Source organism: Saccostrea echinata, unplaced genomic scaffold (assembly GCF_033153115.1).
Source record: "Saccostrea echinata isolate AGI-Se365-2 ecotype Australia unplaced genomic scaffold, CSIRO_AGI_Sech_v1 ptg000001l, whole genome shotgun sequence".
NCBI lineage: Eukaryota > Metazoa > Mollusca > Bivalvia > Ostreida > Ostreidae > Saccostrea > Saccostrea echinata.
In genome coordinates, this window is record NW_026889750.1 from 25,244,132 (window position 1) to 25,270,141 (window position 26,010).

The 26,010-nt window shown below is 32.5% G+C and overlaps 1 protein-coding gene and 2 long non-coding RNA genes across 3 annotated transcripts; 1 reads left to right on the forward strand and 2 right to left on the reverse strand.

Moving 5' to 3' along the window:
• Positions 1–10,786: 10,786 nt before the first annotated feature.
• Positions 10,787–14,501, reverse strand: LOC133204987 (uncharacterized). Its single transcript, XR_009723591.1, has 3 exons — positions 14,460–14,501; positions 14,060–14,132; positions 10,787–10,910 (listed from the first exon to the last, which is right to left on the reverse strand). It is a non-coding gene; the product is annotated as an uncharacterized LOC133204987 (long non-coding RNA).
• A 3-nt stretch (positions 14,502–14,504) lies between these two features.
• LOC133205055 (uncharacterized) lies at positions 14,505–16,589 on the reverse strand. Its single transcript, XR_009723592.1, has 4 exons — positions 16,570–16,589; positions 15,713–15,749; positions 14,803–14,858; positions 14,505–14,527 (listed from the first exon to the last, which is right to left on the reverse strand). It is a non-coding gene; the product is annotated as an uncharacterized LOC133205055 (long non-coding RNA).
• Positions 16,590–19,047: 2,458 nt separating this feature from the next.
• On the forward strand, positions 19,048–20,804 carry LOC133196159 (uncharacterized). The gene is made up of 3 exons (XM_061332092.1): positions 19,048–19,368; positions 20,068–20,389; positions 20,509–20,804. Exons 1-3 carry the CDS (start codon positions 19,048–19,050, stop codon positions 20,802–20,804), a joined length of 939 nt encoding a protein of 312 aa, XP_061188076.1.
• The last annotated feature ends 5,206 nt before the right edge of the window (positions 20,805–26,010 follow it).

A 26,010-nucleotide genomic window follows, 5' to 3' on the forward strand; every position in this document is an offset into this window, starting at 1 on the left:
CGTCGGCGTCGTTGTTGTCGTAAACTTTTCACATTTTCATCTTCTTCTCCAGAACTACTGGGCCAATTTCAATCAAACTTGGCACAAAGTATCCTTGGGTGAAGGGGATTCAAGTTTATTCAAATGAAGGGCCACGCCCTCCTCCAAGGGGAGAAAATTACGAAATAGCAAAAAATTAATGGCATTATTGAAAAATCTTCTTCTCAAGAACCAATGGGCCAGGAAAGATGAAACTCATGTGAAATTATTGTCAGGTAGTGTAGATTCAAATTTGTTCAAATCATGACCCCCGGGGGTAGGGTGGGGCCACAATGGACGATCAAAGTTTTACATAGGTGTATATAGGAAAAATCTTCAAAAATCTTCTTCTCAAGAACAGCAAAGCAATGATTGGTACATTGTAATATTTATGTGGAAGCATCCTCAGGTGGTGTGTGTTCAACTTTGTTCAGATCATGACCCCCGGGGGTAGGGTGGGGCCACAATGGACAATGAAATTTTAACATAGGACTATATAGGAAAAATCTTCAAAAGTCTTCTTCTCAAGAACAGCAAAGTCATGATTGGTCATATTTATGTGGAAGCATCCTCAGGTGGTGTAGATTCAAGTTTGTTCAAATCATGACCCCTGGTGGTAGGGTGGGGCCACAATGGACGATCAAAGTTTTACATAGGAATATATAGGAAAAATCTTCAAAAATCTTCTTCTCAAGAACAGCAAAGCTATGATTGGTCATATTTATATGGAAGCATCCTCAGGTGGTGTAGATTCAAGTTTGTTCAAATCATGACCCCCGGGGTAGAGTGGGGCCAAAATGGACGATCAAAGTGTAATATAGGTGTACATAGGAAAAATCTTCAGAAATCTTCTTCTCAAGAACAGCAAAGCTATGATTGGTCATATTTATGTGGAAGCATCCTCTGGTGGTGTAGATTCAAGTTTGTTCAAACATGACCCCAGGGGGTAGTGTGGGGCCACAATGAACGATCAAAGTTTTACATAGGTGTACATAGGAAATATCTTCAAAAATCTTCTTCTCAAGAACAGCAAAGCTATGATTGGTTATATTTATGTGGAAGCATCCTCAGATTGTGTAGATTCAAGTTTGTTCAAATCATGGCCCCCGTGGGTAGGGTGGGGCCACATTGAACGATCAAAGTTTTACATAGGAATATATAGGAAAAATCTTTAAAAATCTTCTCAAGAACAGCAAAGCCACGATTTGCCATATTTATACGGAAGCATCCTCAGATAGTGTAGATTCAAGTTTGTTCAAATCATGACCTCCAGGGGTAGGGTGGGGCCACAATGAAAGTTCAAACTTGTAGAGAAAAAAATCACAGTTAGTCAAAAAATTATGTAAGCATCCTTAGTTAGTGTAGATTCAAGTTTGTTCAAATCATGACCCCCCCCCCCCCCCCCCCCCACACACACACACTCACTTTTAGGGGTAGGTAAGGACCACTTATGCATTTAAGCTTTTCAATACTAAACTGATTTTTCCTTTTTTCCTAGCCCTAGTGCTCAGGTGAGCGATGTGGCCCCTGGGCCTCTTGTTTGTATGCTATATTTATTTTGGAAACTTTTAAAACATACATACACAACGAAAGGTAAACAAAAAGAACAATTATTTCTCTTTGTTTACAATCCATATATGAAATATTTTCGAATTTCTTTTCATCTTTTCAAAAATCTCTTGATCCCTTTTGGATCCTAAAAATTGTTTAGAAGAAATTAGGTTAAAAAGGAGAAATATAGATAACAGTACTGTCATTATTTTCTTGATATTACATATTTCACACAAAATGAAATATATGGAGGTAACGAACAGTATTCAAGCTCAAAAGTCCATTAAACAATACAAATTTTGGAGCAGAGCAAACATGGACCTCTAAAACATCAGATGTAGGATCAGGTGACATGGAGGAGTGAGCCTCCCCTGCCGACCGGTCAAACCCGCCGTGTGCTCCTTGTTATGATCGGGAAATAACGGAAATAGCCGTCGACAATTCAGTGTGTAAATAATTATAATTATAATGGCCTAACAATTATGAAAAACGTCATTCAGTATTTGACTTAATGATAAATTGTATTTGCTGACAAGGTCATTGTGCCGACCATAGAACAAATGAAATGACGACTTTAAACGAGACTGCTGATATTCTTGTTTCATCAACTTGTTTGTCAATAACTTACCTTTTTTAGAAATTGTTTATACGTAGAGCATGCTCTTGCGTATCGTATCAACTGAGAGATATAAACCTCGTATGCAGGTGATGAAGGTATATTGCTGCACAAGTAAGGGAAGTTGACGATTGAAAAGTTAAAGTCATCACGTTTATCATAAAGATTGGTTGTTAGATTACCATTAACGTCCTTTTCTAGTAAAATATCCAAATATGAAACAGATGTGTCAGACTCTTTTATTTCAAGCTCACCGGGATATATCGTATCGACATAAGAATGAAAATAACCATTGTTAATTGAATATCGATTTAAAGGCCACAGCAAATGTTTTCTTCTTTTCACGTATAAGATTTTGAACAAATTCTGCTTCATATGAATACAAAAATAGGTCTGTTAATAACAGGGTGCAATTGGTACCCATGGAAATTCCAATAGATCGATGGAAGACCTGGTCTCTAAAAAGCATATAGATATCATTTAGAAACTCAAGGATCTTTTTAATAAATGTCAACTTCAGAGTACTTGTATGTACAATCATTTTGTTGAAAGGTAATTTAAAAGAGATAGACACACTGTATACATTCTTCAAAACATGTAGCTGGCCATCAAAATGAAAATCTTTTATATAATTTGAATATATATATATATATATATATATATATATATATATATATATATATATATATATATATATATATATATATATATATATATATATATATATATATTCAGAAATACGGTAAAATTCAGAAATTTTATTTAAAAATTAAGGATTATCTCCCTCATGCATAGCTCTGATCCTTCGACGTATTTGACTCCAAATTTTTGGCACCCCCTTTTCAGCTCTTCGAATTTTTATTTAAATATTTCGAATTCCCAACGTTTAGGCAAGAGCATCACTGAAGAGTCATAATTTGTTGAAGTGCGCATCTGGTGCATCAAAATTGGTACCGTATATGATTTACATTATGATCCCTGGGTCGAGGCCTCTGCTGCAGAACTGTTAGTCCCCGAGGGTCTCTACAGCCCAGTAGCCAAGTACTTCGGTATTAGCTTGAAAATATGGATATATATTAAATTGCTGTGGTAAAATTCAATTTTATTTCAAAATTAAGTATACCTCTCTCATGCATAGCTTTGATCCTTCGACATATTACGGTCTATTCTAGATCTTTGGCAACCCCTTTTCAGCTCTTAAAATTTTTATTTAAATATTTCGGATTTCCAAAGTTTAGGCATGAGCATTTCTGTATAATACATTTCTTTGCTATTCTATGTGGATTATGGCTAAAAAAAAAAAAAATTTTTTTTCAATATCTCGCTCAAATTTATGGGGTGGATTAGTCATAAGACGCTAACTTCCACCCTATGCGGCACTTCATCAGAGTACACCCGAAAGACCGGACGCAATTCATAGCGCGCCGGATTACTTTGTTCACAACTGTTTATAAACTTCAAATTTAACATATAACACTGTAAATATTAAGTGTTTAATAGCTTAGTAGTAGTGCTAGTTATTTTTGTTTCTCTATTTCCTTTGGTTTTATGACTTCTTAACTTTTTTCTTTGTCCTGAGGAAGGGACAGGTCGTCCCGAAAATTTGACAATTATTATTGTTCGTGTCGTTGGTCATTTTTAGTGCTTTATATATATATATATATATATATATATATATATATATATTAGGGATGGCAATCGATTACAGAATTCCTAATCGGTTAACCGCAAGACGTTCCGACCGATTAACCGGTTGATCGTATCAAAATGCACGTTTTCTTGACAATTGTTTTTTAAGTAGCCCTGTCCATATACATAAATAGACCCGAATAAGACGATAGAAGTTAAAACATTCCATTAGTCTTGATTCTGGAACAGAAAAATACGTCAAATCATTAAAGAATTATAGGACATTCGGGGTAACGGCATGGTGTTTTTACAATGATTAACACTTCATAAACTGACCAATTACGCAACGGTTATCGATCTGGAAATTCATAATTACATGTAAGTTCAAATTAGATCCTTTAAATCCTAAATGATCATCCTTTGTGCAGAGATTTCTTTTTTTTAAATAACTTTTTAAAAAATGTGTTCAATTTAACAAATATTTTATTTATTCCGATTAACCGATTACAGCTTTTCTAATCGATTGCCATCGTTCCGACCGAGAAATCGGTTTACCGGTTAAAAATTGCCATCCCTAATATATATATATATATATATATATATATATATATATATATATATATATATATATATATATATATAAATATAAATATATATATATATATATATATATATATATATATATATATATATATATATATATATATAGCCACACAAGTCGAATTGCTATATATATATATATATAATGAGCTGTAATGCAAAAAAGGTAAACATCGAGGAAAGGATTTCAGTAACGTATTAAAAATTCACTATAAAATAAAGTAAATAATAAGTATGTAAATAGGGTTTACTACAGCAATTATTCTGAAGAGGAAGCTTAACCGTAATAGTTTACATTCCGGGGAAGGTTTTCTATGCAACAACGGTTTCTGTCAGTCTTGTACTGAAGAATTACACCGTTCATATAAATTTAGTGCTAAGGAAGAAAAAATCACGTACTGCAAGTCCCTCAAATATTTTGTGAGGATGTCACAGGGCACAGAAAGCGTACTTTTACAAATCCTGGTGGTGTGTCAGAATCATACACAATTTCTATATAACGGACTTCTAAAAATATATGGAGGAAGTTATCAATTACAGGAAGGAACCATTACTGTGTTCGTATTTCATCAAGACCACAATGTTCTGGATGATGCAATTGGGACACATTAGATGGTGTTCAAACAATATACTTTAATGCTTCTGGAAGTGTTTAAAATATCTCATTCATTGTGTTTATCAAGGAGTGTTTCCGAATTTTTTTTATTTCACTGAACATGTTCATAAACAAAGTAGTGGTTGTATGCTCGCAAAACTCTTTTACAGCAGCTTTACTTGTATTACAGAATGGGTGTGTCCTGTCAATTGCTCAGTCCGACTTTCAGAGTAATCCTGAGACGAACCAGCCCTTATTAGCCCGTTCTTTGTATTCCCCTCTGTTGAGGGAGAAGCTATGTCTATTGCAGATATAGATCTGTGTGGCACGTCTGAAATATTTGATATATCATTTCCTGCTATACATATTTTGGTTTTTTTATCTACTTGAAATCAATTAATGATACATGTACATTTTCAGAGTTATACCTTTCGCCTGACCAATTTTTTACATTACAGTTTTGTACATCTGAAATTCTAGTCCCATTAGCCTTTGCAATTGCAAACAGTATTTCATGCTGCACACATAAAAGAGTATACATCTTAGATAGAATGATGAACTAAATTTATAACAATCTGTGAGTTATCAAACTGGAAAGTCACTCTTGCATTTATCACTATTTTCTATTGGATACATGTTGTCTGTGTTATCTCACTATAGATTAAGTAATAGATCTCAGTGTCTACAGTCAGTGACAGACTTACAAACACTTCTGCTCTATGATGATGGGAAAAATATATTCCTCTAGAAACCAGAGACGTATCCTGGCAGATGCTAGGCGTTTACCAACATCTTAAGGGAGATTAAGACGGGGCGTTACAGTCCTTTTAAAGTCGCTTAGAAGCAGCCACACCACAGAATACAAGAAGCTACATATATTAGGATAGGATGTGTTGAACAACAGTTACACAGAAAAGGCAAACTAAGTCATTTTTCTTTCATTTTATAATGCTTTTATCACAATGTTCAGGAATGTGTTATATAAGTTGTGGAACAGTTCATTAAAGGACTTATCGCATGTTTCTAAATTATTTGAAATTAAAAGCGTAAAACGTTCCTTATGACCACAGTTTATAAATTTTGTGTTTTTACTGCGGATAAACTGCGGTAATTAATCAATTATTGACTCAAATGAAAACCCTTGAATTAAAAATCGAAGTTAATTAGATAGCGATCACGTGACCCTGTGACGTCAAAGGCGACAATGGCTGATCAGTTCTTCACGTAAATCTTACTAAAATATACGCAATACAACCTGAATTTTCTGCGTTATGGACGGTCAAATCTCTGATTTTATCGATATGAAATTTAATATCCAACCTTATATTATAGAATTGTCAGCAAGAAATAATCTGAAAAATCCGTTAACATTGTAAAAATAGCAGTGACGATAGCAAGGGAGACACGGCGAAGACGAAGAAACCCGCCATCACAATACAATTTCATTTGTCATTTTATCACATGTATTAACTTATTTGATTCACAAATTTAATATTATTTAACTTTGTTATTCTTCGTTTTTAACATAATATTAATTTATGCAAGTATGCCTTCATATGTTTTGTAAAGGATGGCGGTCTTGAAAAATAATTTTCCGATCACGAAACATTGCCGTAATCAGAGCTACAGATTCTAAATGTTTGGAATAAAAAACGAAAATATCTCAAAATTCTTATACGTTAGAACTAGTTAATGTTTCTATGATAATTGAAAATCACGTTAGGAATTAATTTTTTCAGCATTTTTCATAATTAAGCTGTATTTGTCGTTGATAACTCCGTAAATAGTGTGCAACTTCTCATCTCTCTATCACTGAATTGTCGCCTATGACGTCAGAGCAGTATTTCGCCGAAATCCGACTGAAATATGCATATTGCCGTATTTGAATTTCAACTCTCAATATCTCTTAAAATACACTTTTAACAACGTTAATTGTATTCAGAATTTTAATAAACAAGGTTGTAGATAATATTTTTCATAAAATTAAGATTTCTGAAAAATCATGCGATAAGAGGAATTAGCACATATTTGTCATAAACTAAGAAATACATTGTGAAAATAAAATAGATGATATTTTTAACCGATGTATTTTAAATGTACCCCGCACTTTCTTAAGCCATTTTGTCTTTTTGCATAATTAAACTATTTACTCCTACTTTTAAAACTTTTTGTCGTTTTAAATTAGCTACAATGTATATGTTGCAGTAAATATGTGAAATCAGGAATTTCATGTATTTCCTAAACCATTCAGTAAATACATGTACATGTATTTACTGGCCGCTTAGGAAATGCATGTAATTACTGAAAAGCTAGGAAATTCATGTATTTTCTGAAAAATTTAGCCAATTTTACACGTTTTTACAGAACTTAATAGGATGACTATACATTTGTTTTAAAATATTCAATGAGTGTTCAAATACAAGTGTGCTTACTTTTCAAACAGCACCTTGTAAGATTTTTTTTTTTCTAAAAACTGACATTCGTCATAGATTAAGTTTGATTTTGGACAAGACTCGATGCACTGTCTTTCTAAAATTCCCTTTAAGGAGAAATGCTTTCAACTAAGGTATCATAATTGAAAAAATATCATTGAAATACTGACATTAGCTCCAGAACATTTTTTGTATTTCATGATTTTTTGGCATTTTCCAATAGACACTATAAAATTGTTTAATTTGTGAATAAGATGCTTACCGGTTTTAGATTCACTGTTAATAAATGCATAGTAGCATAGTGTTAGTATCTCATAAAACATGTGAAGAAAAGTCAGTAAGCAATTTTAGTTTTTTAAATAAAAATATATTTATGAAATAAATTTTGTGATGACCATCTTACACATTTAAAGTATGTTGTGGTAAAGACAACCGATTCCAGAAAATCCAGGGCATTCTTGTCACCTTGACACATCTAGTTCATGATTATTTTATCTGTAGGTTTAAAAAAATATTCACAAATAATGTATTTTATTTTAATTAATAAATAAAATAAAATTTAAAATGTTTTCTGGACTCTTCTTGATATGTATTATTCTACAATCATTTTATGCATTTATTACCAATACAAAACTCCTCAAGCATTTAATTCGCAAATAAAACAAGTTTTTTTTTTTTTTTTTTTTTTTATATTTTCTCTGAAAAATACAAAATGAAAAAATCTGATAAATAACTCAGAACTATTCAAAGCTAAAACAATATTTTAAAAGCGATGTCTTAAATTTTCATTAAATAAAAATTTGGTGTAGTATTCCTCCTTAATGTATTTTTTTCTATCAAGTTTGATACCAAGTTAAGAGCTTCTCGGTGAAAAGCGTCTTCTTATCATCAACCATGTTAAATGAAAAGTGGATCAATAAAAGACTATTATATATACAACAAATTCTTGAAGTCTACTCACTGGTTTTTACTTTACGTTGGTAAGGTAAATATTGAATAAACTGTGCATCTGTATCATAGCCAGTAAATACGTGTAAAAGGTATTGAAAAATTCAGTAAATACATGTATTTCCTAACTGAAAACAGTAACTACACGTATTTCCTAGGGAGAATAGGAATTTCATGTATTTCGTAAAATTCAGGAAATACATGAAATTCCTGATTTCACATATTTACTGTATCATATATATGTACTTGAAATTTCAGTTGTTAAAAATTCACATTCTGACGTCCATGTTGAAATCATGCCAAAATAAGCAAGTCGAGAAAATAAACATGCAGAGAAAAATAATACAACTGTCCTTTTAGTTATCTATATTAATCATATATTTTTAAAAAAAAAACGAATAAGTGATATTTATCCAAGAAATTTTCAGTTTTCTCACCATTTTCTTAACGTATTTAAGCCTGACACCAATATAACAGGTGATACAATAGGAATCTAATTTATTTTTACACAGAAATATGATTCAGGAAAATCTTCTCGAATTAATGTACGGAAAATGATATTAAAATCATAGGCTTTAAAAGTTCATTTTTATACGATGCATATTTTAATGGATTTTTAGAAAGCTTGCCAAAAAAGACAATGTGATATTTCTCCCATCACTATTGAAAATTATTCATCCTTATCAAACCTTCAGTGAAAAGACAATTTTCAAAAGCAAATATTCAGCTAAAATCACCATGACAGAAAAAAACGTAATCAGAAGACATTCAAAAAAAGGAAAAAGTAAATCTTGATAAGATAACAAAGAATTTATGTATAATCTAAGGCTTTAGAAAAGAACTAGAAGACGATTTTGACCACCCCATCAAAAAGTGATGACCCTTTTTAATACAGTCAAGTGATAGAAAACCAGTTCGAATCCCAAAAGATGCTAACAGATGATATCTTCATTAACACAGCCGAAAAACAGAAAGGTTTTTGGATAAACATATATCTCGATGATAATAAAACATATGATCATGCACATGCGTCAAACATGAATTCAGATGGGGAATGCAGTATGCTTAATTGATATTTATATCGTGATAATGAAATGTTATATAATCATCCATTAGATATATACCTCATGACGTTTTGATATAAGGAAGCCTGGGGCTTGAATTTTTGCCAGTGGTGACAGAAAAATTCCACGATGTCATAGTAGTTTCTACTGGAAGTTAATAAAAGTCTTGCAGCAAGCTTAAAGCTGAACACTCTTCGTAAAAAGAATCTGTCCGCCATATTCAATTGGACTCGCGCTATATCTGAGGGCCCCTATACACACCTCCCAACCTTATCAATATTCAGGGTCATGAACCCAAGGGAGCATTCATTGCAACAGATAATTATTTCCACAAAGAGAGACAACTCAAGAATTTTTTAATGGTATAGTCAATTTCTTTTATCAATTTAGATCCATCAAGTCTGATAGTTGTAAAGTGTTATTAATTGTAAAAAAAAAAAAAAAGGAAAGAAATTATTATGGTTTCATATCCTTTATTTAATTAATCAGGATCACATCCAATCGATGTTTATGTTGAGTTAGTATAAACATAACAACAACACAGTCTATCTAATTTCACTATACATGAATGTGTAACTTAATTTCCATTTAATAAATATCCTTATTTTCAAGTATACAGTATTTGATTTCACATGTATCTGGTAGATGTAAATATTTCTGGAAGGTATCTACCTACAAAATTACATTCAATTAATATTTGGTTAAAGTTAAATTATTTAACAAAAAATGTACATACAGGTATGTACAAAATTTATAACTCAGGACTCGTATATAAAAAAAAATGGCAATGTGAACAAACATCATGTATTCATTTTTATTTACAAGAAATGAACTCCTACAGGTTGACAGACAATGGAATGTTGTACAACAAATGAAGTTGTTAATTACAGAGCATATGTTATAATAAAAATTAAATTGTTTAACTATGAAGAATAAATTTTTTAATAATATCTAGATATCCTTCACAAGCTCCCTAAATTTTAAACAACTTATAATAAACAAAACTAAATACATGTACATGTACCTACTGAATTCTAGTTTTTTGTTTTCCTTCCTATTTAAACAGATTCAAGTTCCATTTTTTTTAAATAATATTAAAACCTAAATAAAAGCCACTGAAAGACTAACATTGTGTTTCTTTCTTTTACTGATAATCTGTTTTAAAATACATGTGTAATTAAAATACGTAATACATGTATATTAGACATGCAGTACCAGAGAGAGATAGTTATAGCCCCCTACTTTTTTCTAAACATATTCTACTACTGTTTTATAATTGAATAAAATATGAAGACAGAAGTTTTATGTTACATAATATTTTGTAAACTATGGACTCTCTGAATAGGCAAATTCTTCTTTTCATAGGAAGGGATCCTCAAATGATGTTTGGACACTTCTTAAGAATAGAAAAGATTCATCCCAATCCTCATGAATTCAGCAATCATTTGTTACATTGCCTGGAAAATATAAATGCAATAATATATAAGATTGCTTTATTTATAATGCATCATCCATTAATTTGAATCAATATAATACAGTCAAGCCTTATTATCTTGAACTCAATGGGACCGATGAAAAACTTTGAGATATTCAAGGGGTTGAGAGCTTGAGGGTAACATACAAAGAAGACAAATGTGGTTCAAGGGACTTCAAAATGACTTTGACATCTCCATAGTGATCAAGATATCACTCAGTGTTCGAGATACCAAAGTTGAACCCTAAACTGAGTATAAAAAAAAAAAATCATATTATCATATTAGTAACAGCGTGCCCCTTTGTTAGATCAAGCACGCTTAAGTTTCATATGTTGAACACCATATTTCTCATTGACTGGATGTTAAATTTCATTGAAATGAATACTACTTTGCATATGAAATAGAGAATCCAGCAACACACTGATAATACTGAGCAGTCGCATTGAATGATTGTTTACAATGACAGCATTTGTAATAAGCAACAACACATGGTCAGTCAAAACCATTGTCGGCTTCTCTGTTCATGTGCAAAATAGTATTTCTTATTATTGAAATTAAATGTCAAATCAATGAAAAATATGGTGATCAACATGGGAAACTGCATGCTTTATCAAACAAAGTTACATGCTGTTATTGGAATAGTAGTATATGCCATATATAGATGCAAAATCAATTTATTATTATCCAGTTAAAGTATTTCATTGAGGGAGTTAGCAAGATTCCAGTTCCCCAAGGCCAGGACTACTTCCCACGGCGAAGCCGAGGGAAATAGTCCTAGTCGAGGGGAACTGGAATTTTGCTAACTCCCTCAATGATATACTTTTAACTGTTTTATTATACCGATACAAACGTAAAATTTAGAGGATTCAGATAGCGTGATTTCAAAGCAGGGATTAGCTCACTGAACTAACACATGGGATTAGTCCATTCACATATACCAATGTTAAAGTAAAACCTAGAGGATTATGGATAACCGGGAATTACCTTTCGAAGCAGGGATTAGCTCACTTGACTAACACTTGGGGATTAGTCCATAGTCCATTCTTAACAATTTCTATGGAAATAGTCACATCTAACGATCTAATGTTATACAGGGAAAAAATCAGTAGAGGTATAATAATGTTCATAAATAATATGCATGAGAAAAAGATTTGTACAAAATAAACCAATTAAATATAAATAAATCATATGCATTTCCAAGTGTTAGCAAATCATTTATCTAGGTAATAATGATGAATGTCAACATACCCCAGGTAGTCGAAATTGTTTGATTTTAAGATACTGAAGTTTAGCTGTACTTAATTAGACTGCACTATATTCAAATGTTTCTCAACAACACACATTTTTCACGTGTTGTAATGATAGGAGTTAAGCCCCTTTTCTATGCCCCAAAATATTGTTTTCCTTTCTCTGATATTTGTAGATATTTTAACCACATACAGTTTGTGAACTCTGTTGATTATTCATAACCAGCTATTTTAAGTTGCAACTAGTTTGATGTTTAAAGATTAATTGAAAGACAGAAAGATAAAAAACAAACTTAAGTCTCCTTAAAATTGGAAATAAAATTATGAAAACTTATTTTAGCCCCCTCTTAGCCTAAGATCCATGAAATGAACAAAAAGGATTTTCCAATATTTACATAAGATCCCCCCCCCCTCCTTAACTATTTCCAGATAAATATTTTACCCCTAATTATGGCCCATCCTTAACCCTGGATTATGGGATTCTTTACTAAGATGAATTTATTCATGCATAATAATATGATTTATGGTGGGCCTGACTTTTAAAAGGCTTTTACCCTAAATATTTCAGAATAAAACTTTGATTCCCCACTGTGGCCCTACACTACCCACAGGGAATATGGTTCGAAAAAATCTGAATCTGCTCTGCACTATCTCAGAGGATGCTAGCAAGATAATATGAGTATAATGACTTATCATGACCTGTCTGTTCTTGACAAGAATTAAGACTTTAACAAGAGGCCCATGTGTTCACCTGAGCACATCGGCTAGGAAAAAGCACAAATCAGTTCAGTATTGAAAAGTTTACAGGGGGGGGGGGGGATTTTATACTACTAAACTACTTGAGGTTGCCTCAATATCCATATAGCATATAACTTTGCTGTTCTTGAGAAGAAGATTTTAAAAGATTTTTCTATATATTTTTATGTAAAATTTGATTGGCCATTATGACCCCACCTTATTCCAAGGGGTCATGATTTGAACAAACTTGAATCTACACTACCTTGACTAACACTTGGGGATGCATGCTTCCATATACATATCACCAATCATGGCTTTACTGTTCATGAGAAGATGATTTTTAAGAATTTTTCCTATATATTTCTATGTAAAACTTTGACTGGCTTTATTATGGCCCCACCCTACCCCCTGGGGTTATGATTTGAACAAATCTGAATCTACACTAACTGAGGATGCTTCCATATGAAAATCATCAATCATGGCTATGCTGTTCTTGAGAAGAAGATTTTTTAGAATTTTTCCTATATATTTCTATGTAAAACTTTGATCGGTTATTATGGCCCCACCCTACCCCTGGGGATTTGAACAAACCTGAATCTACATTTTGTCAAGCAGCTTTCACTTAAATTTAATTTTTTTTTCTAGCCCTCCGGTTCTTGAGAAGAAGATTTTTAAATACAGCCAATTTTCACTATTTCTTAGTTATCTCCCCTTGAAAGAGGGTGTGGCCCTTCATTTGAACAAACTTGAATCCCCTTTACCCAAGGATAATCTGTGCCAAGTTTGTTTGAAATTGGTCCAGTGGTTCTTGAGAAGAAGATGAAAATGTGAAAAGTTTACAATGACAACAACGACAGACAACAGACAAATTTTCATCAGAAAGGCTACCTTGAGCCACAGGGACTTGAGACAATCTTAGCAAAATCGGGTATATAGCTATAGTATAATAGGGGAGCCCTTTTATACTATATACCCGATTTTGCTAAGATTGTCTCAAGTCCCTATGCCTTGAGCCTTCGACTCAGTTGAGCTAAAAAAAATTTTCATTTCGTTTTTTTCTGACTGGCAAAATTACAATTGTTCTTTCTATTTAATTGCTATAATCTATTTACATCAATAACATATCATCACCACTTATAAACATACCTTCTCTTTGGACCTAACCTCCTTTGTTATTCTCATGGTTGATGCTTGCATCAGATAAATTGTTCTGTTACAGCTGAAATACAAATATGAATATTACATTAATACAATCCTCTTAACTTAATTTGTACAAATAAAATATATATGCATGTATTTGCAGTTAGATCACCAAGAGAACTGCATGAATGAACAATACTGACAAATTGCATTGCACTACTTGCAAATCAAACAGATACATGTATGTAAATCATTTTAAGTGTGCAGAATATGCTGAATCATGTATTGGTATAATTTGCAGTTCAAAAAATTGTTTGCATAAACATACAGCCAAGTGTGTTTTACAGTTTATTTCTATTTTTTAAAAATCTCATTTAATGGCAAATTTCTCTGCATATAAACTCACTGCAATGCAGCATGATGTGATTAACCTTTGTGCATTTTTTGATCCATTCTGTATTACCGAGGTATCTGCTGAAAGAGAAAAAAAAAAGAATGTGAATAAATCATTTGAACAAAGTTAAAAAAGTAACGGATGCATGATTTTCAATTATCAAAAGCCCTCCCTCTCTCTATCTCTCTGTCTGAAAAATTATCCACAGGATTTTTTTACATAGATACACATGTATAACAGATATTGGTGCAACTGAGCAAAATTAAAATATCCTTTCTTTGTTTCTTCCAATTAGGCATAATAACTAAATACATGTAATAATGTCACATATAATATGTTATAAAATTATCCTTACAATGCTCACAATAGGCAAATCTTGAACTTTCATGTCATCACTGTCTTCAGAATATCCTGCAAGAAACGTACATTCCAAATAATAATTTGATTAGATTTATTTATTTTTATACATGTATTTGGTGTTTTTTAGAATGAAATTCTCATTTATGATTTATGTGCATTACAGCACCATGCACATGGAAGTTCATTTTCAAATTCAACCAACATGTCATTCTTAAAAAATCAAAAAAGATAAATCTGTAAAGCCCATTTATTTTTTTTTAATGAAATAAAATTATTTTCTTGTGTGTGTAATTTGTGTGGGATCATCACTGGTGCGGATGGACATATCATTAAAAAAAAACATACAAAAAAAAGCACAGATTGTTGCAAAAGCCAACTTACTGAATTATAATAAGTTACAAATTTACAATGAAGGGCTCGAAATAATTAATGGCCTACTGGGCTGGGGCCAATTAATGTATTTTTAATTTAGGCTAGTACATTGTGAGGGCATGTGTCCATTGGGTCATTGTTTATTATGTATACATGTAACAAAATTCATTTATGGTTGGGATAGTAACTAAACTTGTCAGGCAAAGTTCTGTCTTTTCTTGTTTTGTTAAATTAAACTACTAAGTATCACAATATAAACAAAAAATATATCACTATTATTTTCTTTATGGTTTTGGGCCAGTCTTTTTAAAATCTACTGGCCCTGTGGGACAGTTGAAGTACTCAGAGCTGACCAGGAAAAAATTTAAGGTGATAGCCCTAGAGTGACCAGTGAAAGAAAATAATTATTTTTAGCCCTGAAATGATGTCACATTTATTATGCTACATAAATAACATAATATAGATTTTCTAAATTTAATATTTTTTTTATTTCTTCATGACTTTATATTATTAATTGTGTTTTTTTTTCATACCGTTTTATGGAGAAGGCTGTTCAACATGTACTTAAACCTGAAATAGACAAAGCAAAAAATTAGTTACTTTTAATATTAACATATAACAATCAATTTACCATATGTAAATTAATTATATATTCTCTCAAACAAAAATGCAAAACATCACTGTAAATTGTGTTTACATTGACAGAGGTCTTAAATAAATTATTTCAATATTACAGATTGATGCCTGCAATGTTACTGTATATTATTTATACTATTTCATTTGTTAGTTTGGGATGGACAATTTTTTATAAGAAAAAAAATCCACTAACTTAAAGTACATTGTATTCACAGTTGAAAGTAGTAAACATGCAAGAAATGTTCCAGGATATCATAAACTGCATATGTAAAGTTTGGGTATATTAAATTAATATTCATGTCTGTAAAGTCTGATATGTGTGAGAACTGCATGGCTGCATCATCTGATCATAAATTCTGTGATAAATAAGAGAAGTAGCAAACATTTTCTTATCATTAGGTTCTATTGAAAACAGCATAATTGGTATAAATAACTGACAATATTAAAAGTGCAAAATGTAAACAAATGTAAACACCTTTACATATGTAGAGGAAATTCGGCAGAGCTTGTGTGCATGTACTATGATATGGATAGAATTAAATTTTAGTCTCTTGGTGTTAAAAAAGACACAAGGTTCTCACAGATCACTGGGCAATCTCTGAATACACATAGCTTGTGTAGGAACGGACTATAGCACACCTACATTTTCTCTTCATTTCAAAACATGCTTTTACAGCATTTTACAAACTTGCCCTTAAATATTTAGCCATTTTGTGCTACAGGTAATCGAAAAAATAAATCGACTTCTACTTACGAGTGCTTTTGTTTCCTAAACTAGTGTATGTGTGTTCATCTTTACCGACACATCTACTCCCTTGCACGTGGAAAAATGTTTACAAAATCGAGAGGTGCAGTTTTGACACTTTCATGTACAATAGCACGTGACAGAACGAGAAACTTCATACATACTTTCACTTTTCATGTAAAGAAACGTTTGTTTTTCAACTTTATGCAATTTAAAAACCTTGCAAATCGAGAAAATATAAAGTTTTACCTCTTTTTTCAAGTTGAATATTTCTCTCGATTTTCACCTCTCGCGTGTTGGTCTCATCTAATTCTCGAGAGTTCTCGCAATGAAAGCTGTTCGGACGTTTACGGATTTTGTTAATATTTTATGACGTTTATCTCCGAAAAGTTCCGATTTATGCAAATAAGGTTAGGAGGTGTGTATATATAGAGCCGCTCACTTGGTCACTGTTCAGTGTAATCAATTGTCACCGGTGTAGACGGACGTATGCTACATAGCATTTAGTAGCGACAAAAATAACTGTGCGCTTCTTCTAATGCAGGAGAGTAAGATACCAAAGAGATTTACAACAAGATATTTACAACAGTTGCACAGGTCAGTGCAGTATACAAACACTAATATACCTAACTGCAATAAAAGGTAAACAAAAGTAATGCAAGATAACCAGCACGAACACGGGTCGCCATTCCACTCCGATACCCTTGACAATAAAGCAGTCAGGTGTAACGAAAGCGAAGAGTATACCCTGGTGCTGATATCTACGATAGTAATATCGAAAATGGCGTATGCCTATTTACGAGTCATGTTCAGCTTTAAGAAGGATTCCTTCAAATTGTATTTTTTTTTCTAACTTCTACAGCCTGCAGTTTCGGACGCAGAAGAGGAACATACATGTACACGTTACCCACCCCATCCTCGTTTTTTTTATTTGTTGTTTGTATTTTTTGTTGATATTAATTTTTTATAGGGAGGAGTTGTGTTTTTGAGCTTTTTTTTTTTGTTTGTTTGTTCGTTTGTTTTTGTTTTATTTTATTTATTTTTTTTTTCATTGTTTTGTTTGGATTTTGTTTCATTTTAATTGTTTTGTTGTTCTTGTTTGCTTGCTTGCTTGCTTTTTGTTTCTTTTTTTTCTTTGGTAATGTACATTTCACACCTTTATTTCATTACGTTTTAAGACAGGCTTTGCAGGATTTGATTAAATAAACAATTCACATCGTATCCAATTGATTTTTTTAACGACGCTATTGTGATATATATTTATCTCGTTGATATTTTTACAATTCTGAAAGATTGAAAATCTAAGCAGTATCTATACATTCGACCAAAGTTCTAGTAACTGTAACGGTTTGTCAGTTTGTTTGTATGTTGTTTAAGTCCCTCTCGAGAATTTTCCACTCATATGGAGACGCCACCACTTGCCGGTGGAGGGCTGCAAATTTTGTCCTATGCTTGGCACTTACGGCCATTGAGGAGTGAGGGATCTTTATCGTGCCAGCACCTACTGCGACACGGGACCTCGGTTTATACGGTCTCATCCGAAGGACCGGTCTCCACGTCACACAGTGGTGGGATTCGAACCCCCGACGTAAGGATCAACTCCTTACTTCGCGACTCTAGAGCAGACGCTCTAACCACTGCGCCACGCGGGCGACTACCTGTCACGGTAATACCATTTTTACATTCTTTTTACAATGAATCAACGCAGCTTACAGTTAAAAAGCTCTAATGTAGTCATATTGCATATGGTGAAGTATCCGGGAGGATGGTTTGTTAAAGCAATGAAGCCTTACTATGCTGTGTAAATTATACTTAAGGCAAAAGCTTGCTATGCAGAAGGTTTACCATGGGACAACTGCATCCCTAAATGTTCTACCGAAGGAGTGCAATGTCTATATAATTTTTATACTTACAGAAATAAATTATAGTCATCCAAATCCCAGTGTCCCAAACAATTTTATAATGTTTAAGATTTAACTCAATAAATAAGGAAATTAACAATGAATGAGGAAATGAACATTTATCAGGGAGTGCTGATGGGTTTCTGGGGGTTTTTCCTGTTATTCTTATATTTCTAACATTAGTAAGAAAGGAAGGACTTGAATTTGACCTGCATTGCATATGTATTATGAGCGCTAAATAGACCAAGAAAATGTTCCTGGTATAAAGAACGCCATCAGTAAAGAGACATTTATCAGGTAATTTAGTACTTAATAACTAGATCTAGTATAATTAATATCGTTTTTTTTTTCGGCATTTTTACTTAAAATTAATGTATATACATATATTTATATGCAAATATGTAATTTTCTCAGTGTTACTTTTTCAGATAATCCCTTTTTTTTAAAGATAACCGTGCAATATAACAATAATCAAAACATTACAGCACTCTGTATATATGATTATCTGATCAGCATTACTCTTTACTAGGCATGCCTAAATGCCTAAAAAGATTTAAAGGCATTGATTTACTTTTTCTTGTACAGAATGGACCACCTCCCCCGTGTATCAGAGGTCCTGTTTACTGGTCTGTGTCGAATGATTGGATCACCGACAGAAGTGGCCATTAGGAGGGACGTGAAGGACATAGTTGATATGATGATGAAACCTTTTTATAGGCAAATAGGATTTGTACAGATGAAAAGTGGTAGTTATGGAGAGGGATTTAGGCTTAGTTCATCTGACCTGGATAAAATGTTTTGGTTTTGTAATGATAAACTAATAACTGATATCTCTCAGGCTCGGGTTTATAACACATCAAAATATGATATTATATTAATGGAAGATTCTGACACACCACCAGGATTTGTCAGATTACGCCTTCTGCGCCATCTGCCATCCTCAAAAACGATTTCACTGGACAATGTCTTGTTCTCTTTTATGGCGGACCTTATATATCTAATTCTTTGTGGAGAGAAAGAAATTATTCTTATTTTTCAAATGACATTCACAAATTTTTCGGACATGAAGATGTATCCATGCATGGCCCTTGTGCTAGTTGTTTCGTGGGAAATATTGAATTCGATAATGTTGTTTGCTTTGCCACTACATGTTAGCCTAAATCATCAAGAAGTTGGGTTGACAGATGTCAAAGACATACATGGCCACCTGTACCTATGTTGGAAATAATTTTAAGAAATGTTTGTCACTGTGTTCCTATTGGAAGTAAAATTGAATCGATTTCTAACGAATTAGAATGGAGATTATTCTTTTCTCAAGCCCAACAACAACTTGTGTGTACAATGAATCATACACAATTTCTATGTTACGGAGTTCTTAAAATGTATTTGAAGGAAGTTATCAATTACAGGAAGGAGCCATTACTGTGTTCGTATTTCATCAATACCACCATGTTCTGGATGATGCAATTGGGACACATTAGATGGTGTTCAAACAATATACTGCAATGCTTCTGGAAGTGTTTAAAATATCTCATTCATTGTGTTTGTCAAAGAGTGTTTCCGAATTCTTTTATTTCACTGAACAACATGTTCATAAACAAAGTAGTGGGATATTCTAGTCCCATTAGCCTTTGCAATTGCAAAAAGTACTTCATGCTGCACACATAAAAGAGTATACATCTTAGATAGAATGATTTGTAACATGCTTAAACTTGCAGGATGTTTATGTCATGTGTCTCATTCACTATATCTAGCATTATATTACTATAGAACAAGGAGATATGATAAGTCATTGCATAACACTTATCTTACTAAACACAGAGTATCGCAGCCCTATGTCATGATTATGAAAACTGTAGATAGACAAATATATAATGAAGCTGTTAGTAATCTCTCTTTGTCGAAAAAGATGAAAACTGCATGGGTAGGCCTGTGCATCTTTATTCTTTGAACAATATGCCTAATATTGAAAAAAATAAATTTAGAACAATATGTGAGTTATCAAAATGAAAGCCACTCTTGCATTTATCACCATTTCTTATTGTAGAAATGTTGTCTGTGTTACCTCACTACAGATTAGGTAATAGATCTCAGTGTCTACAGTCAGTGACAGACCTGCAGACACTTCTGCTCTATGATGATGGGAGATGTATTCCTCTAGAAACTAGAGACATATCCTGGCAAATACTAGGCATTTGCCAACATCTTGTGGGAGACTTACACGGGGCGTTACGGTCTTTTGGAGAGTCGTGTAGACAGCAACCACACCATAGAATACAGGAAGCTATATATATTAGGATAGGATGTGTTCAACGAGAATTACATAGAAATAGGCAAACATAGTCATTTTTCTAATGTTTCAATCGCAGTGTTCTGGAATATGTAATGTAAAAGCTGTGGAACAGTTCGTTGAAATAACAAAATAGAATTGGCACTTGTTTGTTCTGTTCTTAGAAATACATGATGAAAATAGATGATTTTTTTACCTTTGCATTAATCCTTACACTTTCTTTGTTGTTGTTGTTTTTTGTTTGTTTGTTGTTTTGTTTTTATTTATTTATTTATTTTTTGCTTATCTAATCTTCTTTACTCCTAGTTTTGCTATTTTTAACATTTTAACGGTTTAATTCGGCTCTATGAGTCATTTTAGTTAAAAGATTTTCATATTCTGATGTCTTTGTTGAAATCCTGCTGAAATAAGCCAGTCGAGAAAACGCACATTCAATGAGAATTCATACACTTACCTTTTTTTCTTTAATATTTACTTTCTTTTAGAAAATTTAGATATTAGTTTTATATATATATATATATACGATATAAGTGATTTTTTATCCAAAATGTTGTCTTTTACGTATTTTAACATAAACCCAACACGATACGACAGGTGATACAGGGGATCATTTACAAAAAGGGAAATATTATTCAGGAAAAAAGGAAAAATCTTTTCGAACTAATTTATGTAAATTTTTTAAAATTCAGTGTTTTTAGGAAAAAAAATTGCTAAAAATAAAAGACAACTTGATATATCTCTCGTCACTGAAGAAAGTGTTTGAACCTTATTTATTATACCTCTACTGATTTTATCCTATATAAAGCTTCGCGGATTATAAAGCGTTAACTGACCCAAACCAGGTTATACTCGAATAATTTGGCCAAGTATTAGAGTCATTCCTAAAATAATGACCAACTTACAACTAAACTATATGACAAAGGCGTAGACTTCAGCTTTTCTATCATCAACTTCCCTTATTTATGTAGTAATATTCAAACATTACCAACATTACCTACATATGGCGCTTAAGTCTCTCAACTGATTCGATACGCAAGGGCTTGCTCTGAGTTTGATAAATTTTTAGAACGAGGCGAGCTGCTGACAAATGAGAGGGGAAAAAACAAGAGATTATTACATAAAAGTTGATTTCTTTCAAACTAAGGCTTAGTAAAATTATTTAAAAAGGCTTATCGCATCATATATTTAGAATATAATCCATACTTAAATCATTATTATTTAAAAAGGTTTATCGCATCATATATAGAGAATATAATCCATACTTAAATCAATATCATGTCATGTCAGCCCGAGTGGCTTCATATCAGTTTGAGAGCCGAAGGCCCTCGGGTTGATATGGGGTCCGAGGTTTGATATGACACATGATATGGATTTAAGTATGTAGTATTCTTTTTACCATATATTAAAAATGTTTTTAAAAAATTTTTGAGTTTAAATAAAGTCATTTAAAATGTTTCGTGCATTTATATGACCTTATTTAAAATCTAATAGAGCCAATTTTAGGTCATTTTAAAACTTATTTAATCAATAAATTTTAGTGCATGACTTGCATATCATGTATTTAAACATGTAATTTAACTTATTGTAAACACCTGAAGTCGATAATATTGTCCTAAAAAGTTCTTTTTTAATTTGCAGATAAGTACAACCAATCAATGTTTTTGGAGCATTGTATTGAAGATGCAAATGTTTTTTTTATATTAACTTTTCCAACTCTTATTAATCTGAATATTCGTTAAATCATCATATTGATTTTCGATTATCTGTTTTCTGTTTCATGGTAAAGAAAGCATCAATATATGGGAAAAGTACGAGGGTAGTTCAATAAGTAATGCAAAAGGTCATCTAAAAAGAGGAAAAGCATGTAAAGCAGATTCTTAATACTTTCAATCCCTCAAAGCATTCCCTGTTAACATTTACACGTCAAAAGTCTTTTTACCCATGACCAGAAAACTTCACCATACTCATCTTTAGGGATGCCCTAAAGACACTGATGAATAGCACTTTTCCATGATATACCTGAAATTGTAAAATCTTCCATTGATTAGTTTCATGTGTTTTTGGAAGTAAAAGATCTCACAATGGCTGAGATCTAGCTAATATAGGGGATTCCCAAGCTCTGTAAACTTTCCTTTCTTCATTTTTTTTTTAATTTCTCTATGGTTATTTGCAGTAGCGTTTTCAGGTGCAGAAAAAATACTTCGGGGACCAGTATTTGGGCTTGCTTTATAGGAAATCTGCTTAACTTTCCCGAGTGAAATTTGTACATAAAAGTTACCATTGATAGTCCTTTCTTTGGCTGTATTACATGTTTTACTGGACCTCTTGAATAAAAAGAAAATTAATAAAACATATCTGTAACCCTTGCTTCCCTTAGCAATAATAGGACGACAGCTTTCTCTTTCATTCCACATTTTATTCTTGATCTTCCTTTTCGGCTATAAAAAGTACACCCATGTTTCGTCATCCATCACTCAAGTTTATCAAATCTTCTTTTTTTGTAGAAATGTTTATTTTTAAATAGACCATTGGCACATTTAACGTGTGTTTTCTCTTAGGCATTTGTAAAGAAATAAGGCACCCATCTGATAGAATTATGTTTAGATTTATTTCATTTGTCAGAACTCTAAAAACTGTTATGACGATTAAATGTTTCGTGTTTTAGCAAAGTCTATCAGCGGAAATTTGGCATTTTCAGATATCATGTTGCTCACAGCATCGATATTTTTTTATGCCCCTACAGATTTCGATCGACCAGTTTGACTGCAATCTTTTAATTGTACTTTTTTCTTTTAAATTTTCAAATCCATATGAAAACTATACAGCGTGAAAGACTGGTCTTTCCACATATCAAAATCATATCTTTAATATGGGTTATTCAGCTATTTATGTAATGAAGCACAGTTTTCATATACGCCCTTATTTTCATCTTCTTGGCAGAGATCATTTTTATACAGTTTTCAGCTCAGTGCAGTGAAAATGCTTACTTTAAAAGTGAATTCCTTTGCGATAACAATAGGAAAAAGCATGGGGTTTTCTGTAAATAGTTCTTAAATAGAACTTTTCAGCTGTTAAAAAATGAAATTAAATACTTCTACGTTTATTATGATAAACTGTATGTTGCATTACTTATTGAATGACCCTCGTATTTGCGTGAACGTCGTATTTGTATTTGGATTACTCGATAAAAGCACGTTTCCAGAATGATTGATAAAGATATATTTCAAACATTTTGGAAAAGAAATTAACTATTTTAGTGAGGTTTGAATGTACTCAGAAAAATCTGGAGCTCATTCAACCTTTCCATTTAAACAAAAATGAAGTTATTTAACAGTTTTGTCCTGTCGGTTCTCATGTATGAAAGCGAAACATGGAAAAACAACTGTGTGAGACAAAAAGAAGATTGAGACCTTCCAGAAAAGATGCCCAAGAAAAATTCCTGAGAGTAAATGGCCAGATAAAATATAAAATGAACAGCTACGTCATAGAACAAAACCAGCAAGAGCAAGTGAAACAATAATACTCAGGAAGAGGAAATGGATTGGTCATGTACTAAGGATGGAGTATACCAGAATTTGTACCACTACACCGTCATGGCACCGAGACGGAAAGGGAAGAGTAAGCCGCCAAAACTAATATAGAGACGGACTACATGTACCAAGCTGGAGCAGTGGCAGCTGGGGTGGAATAAGTGGATCAAGGCCAGCAGTTAGAGACAGAGTCAGGTGGAGGCATTGTATTGGGGTGTTCACGAAGAGGATAGGTGAGCCGAGATTGAATGTAAAGGGACAGTTCATGTGACTTGCTGTGAGATTTGCTCCAGATAGTGTTTTTTTTAGTTTTTTTTTTATACCCATGATAGAAACTTCATTTTTTCAGTGGATTCGACAACTAAGTTTCAGTACTGCTGAGAAAATATTTAATTGCAGTAATTCATTCCGATAGTTTACATTCAAAGTAAACATTGGACTAGCTTTATTCCGTCATCAATTTGATTGATTAATTGTATGTTGTTTTACGTCCCGTTCGAGAATTTTTCACTCATATAAAGACGTCACCATAGACCGGTGAAGGGCTTCAAAATTAGACCTTTACTCGGCACTCAGGGCCATTGAGCAGTGATGGTTCTTTATCGTGCCAACGCCTATCGTGACACGGGACCCCGGTTTTTAAGGTTTCATCCGAAGGACCCGAAACTTTCACTTCGAAGTACCGAACGCTTGGCGATCACGGAGCGAGGGCTCTACCGACTGAACTACCGTGACGGCCGTCATCAATTTGAAAAATTGATAGCATTAACTTGTTATTCATTCTACTCTTGATTAAAAAGAAAATTAGAATAAATCAAAAGTTCTCCAATTTCCACAATGCATAGTAAGTTATTGAAGAAGACCTAGACTTGTGTATTTCACCAGTCACAACACATCACATGTTTTTTTTTCCCCATTTGTTATGTTTTGTCATGATGCTTTTAATAGTTGTATAAAATGTTATGTAAGATCTTTTGTCATTTCCACCTCAATAAGTTACCAGTTTTATTTTTTATAAAGGAGTTTTATTGTTTTTTATCTATATTGATAAAAGCAGGAAAGCCATATTAGCTGTGTAATTATATATATAATCGCTTATTTCCTGGTTAGCATTGTTGGTACATAAAGTATTATCTTTTGTGCTTTTTACTACGGTAGCAAACTGACGGAAAAGAGTCATTTCTTTCCGACCGTGTATTAAAAACGGAAGTATAACACATCATCTACCACTAAGTTAATATAATAGTGCTTTACTTACTTCCAGATATGGTTGAAATTGCATGGGAATATGTAATCATATGTATGTATGTACATGTACACTTAAAAAAATAATTTAAAATAGTTGTATAACTTGATGTGATATACTAGTAATTTTCTTATCTATGATTTTGAAATGTATCAACTTAATTTTCATGTAATCGTTTTCAAGTCCAGTTTTAAAAACTAATTAAAAATACTACTTACCCCAGATTTAGAATCTGCCTTATGTCCATCGATGTTTGAGGATATTGACATAACAGTATGGATATAACGCGGAGTATGTTTTATATTTTGACGAAACGAGTGTTATTCACAGTTGTACTTTTGTTCATCGTTCACCCACAATCATATTCAGGTGAGTTTGTTTTAAAAGCTACTATTTTATAGCAATATGAGCTGCATTTTTGAGAATGTTAACGACTTTTACGTCTTTTTTTTTTTAACTAAAATTAATTTATTGATATGTTCT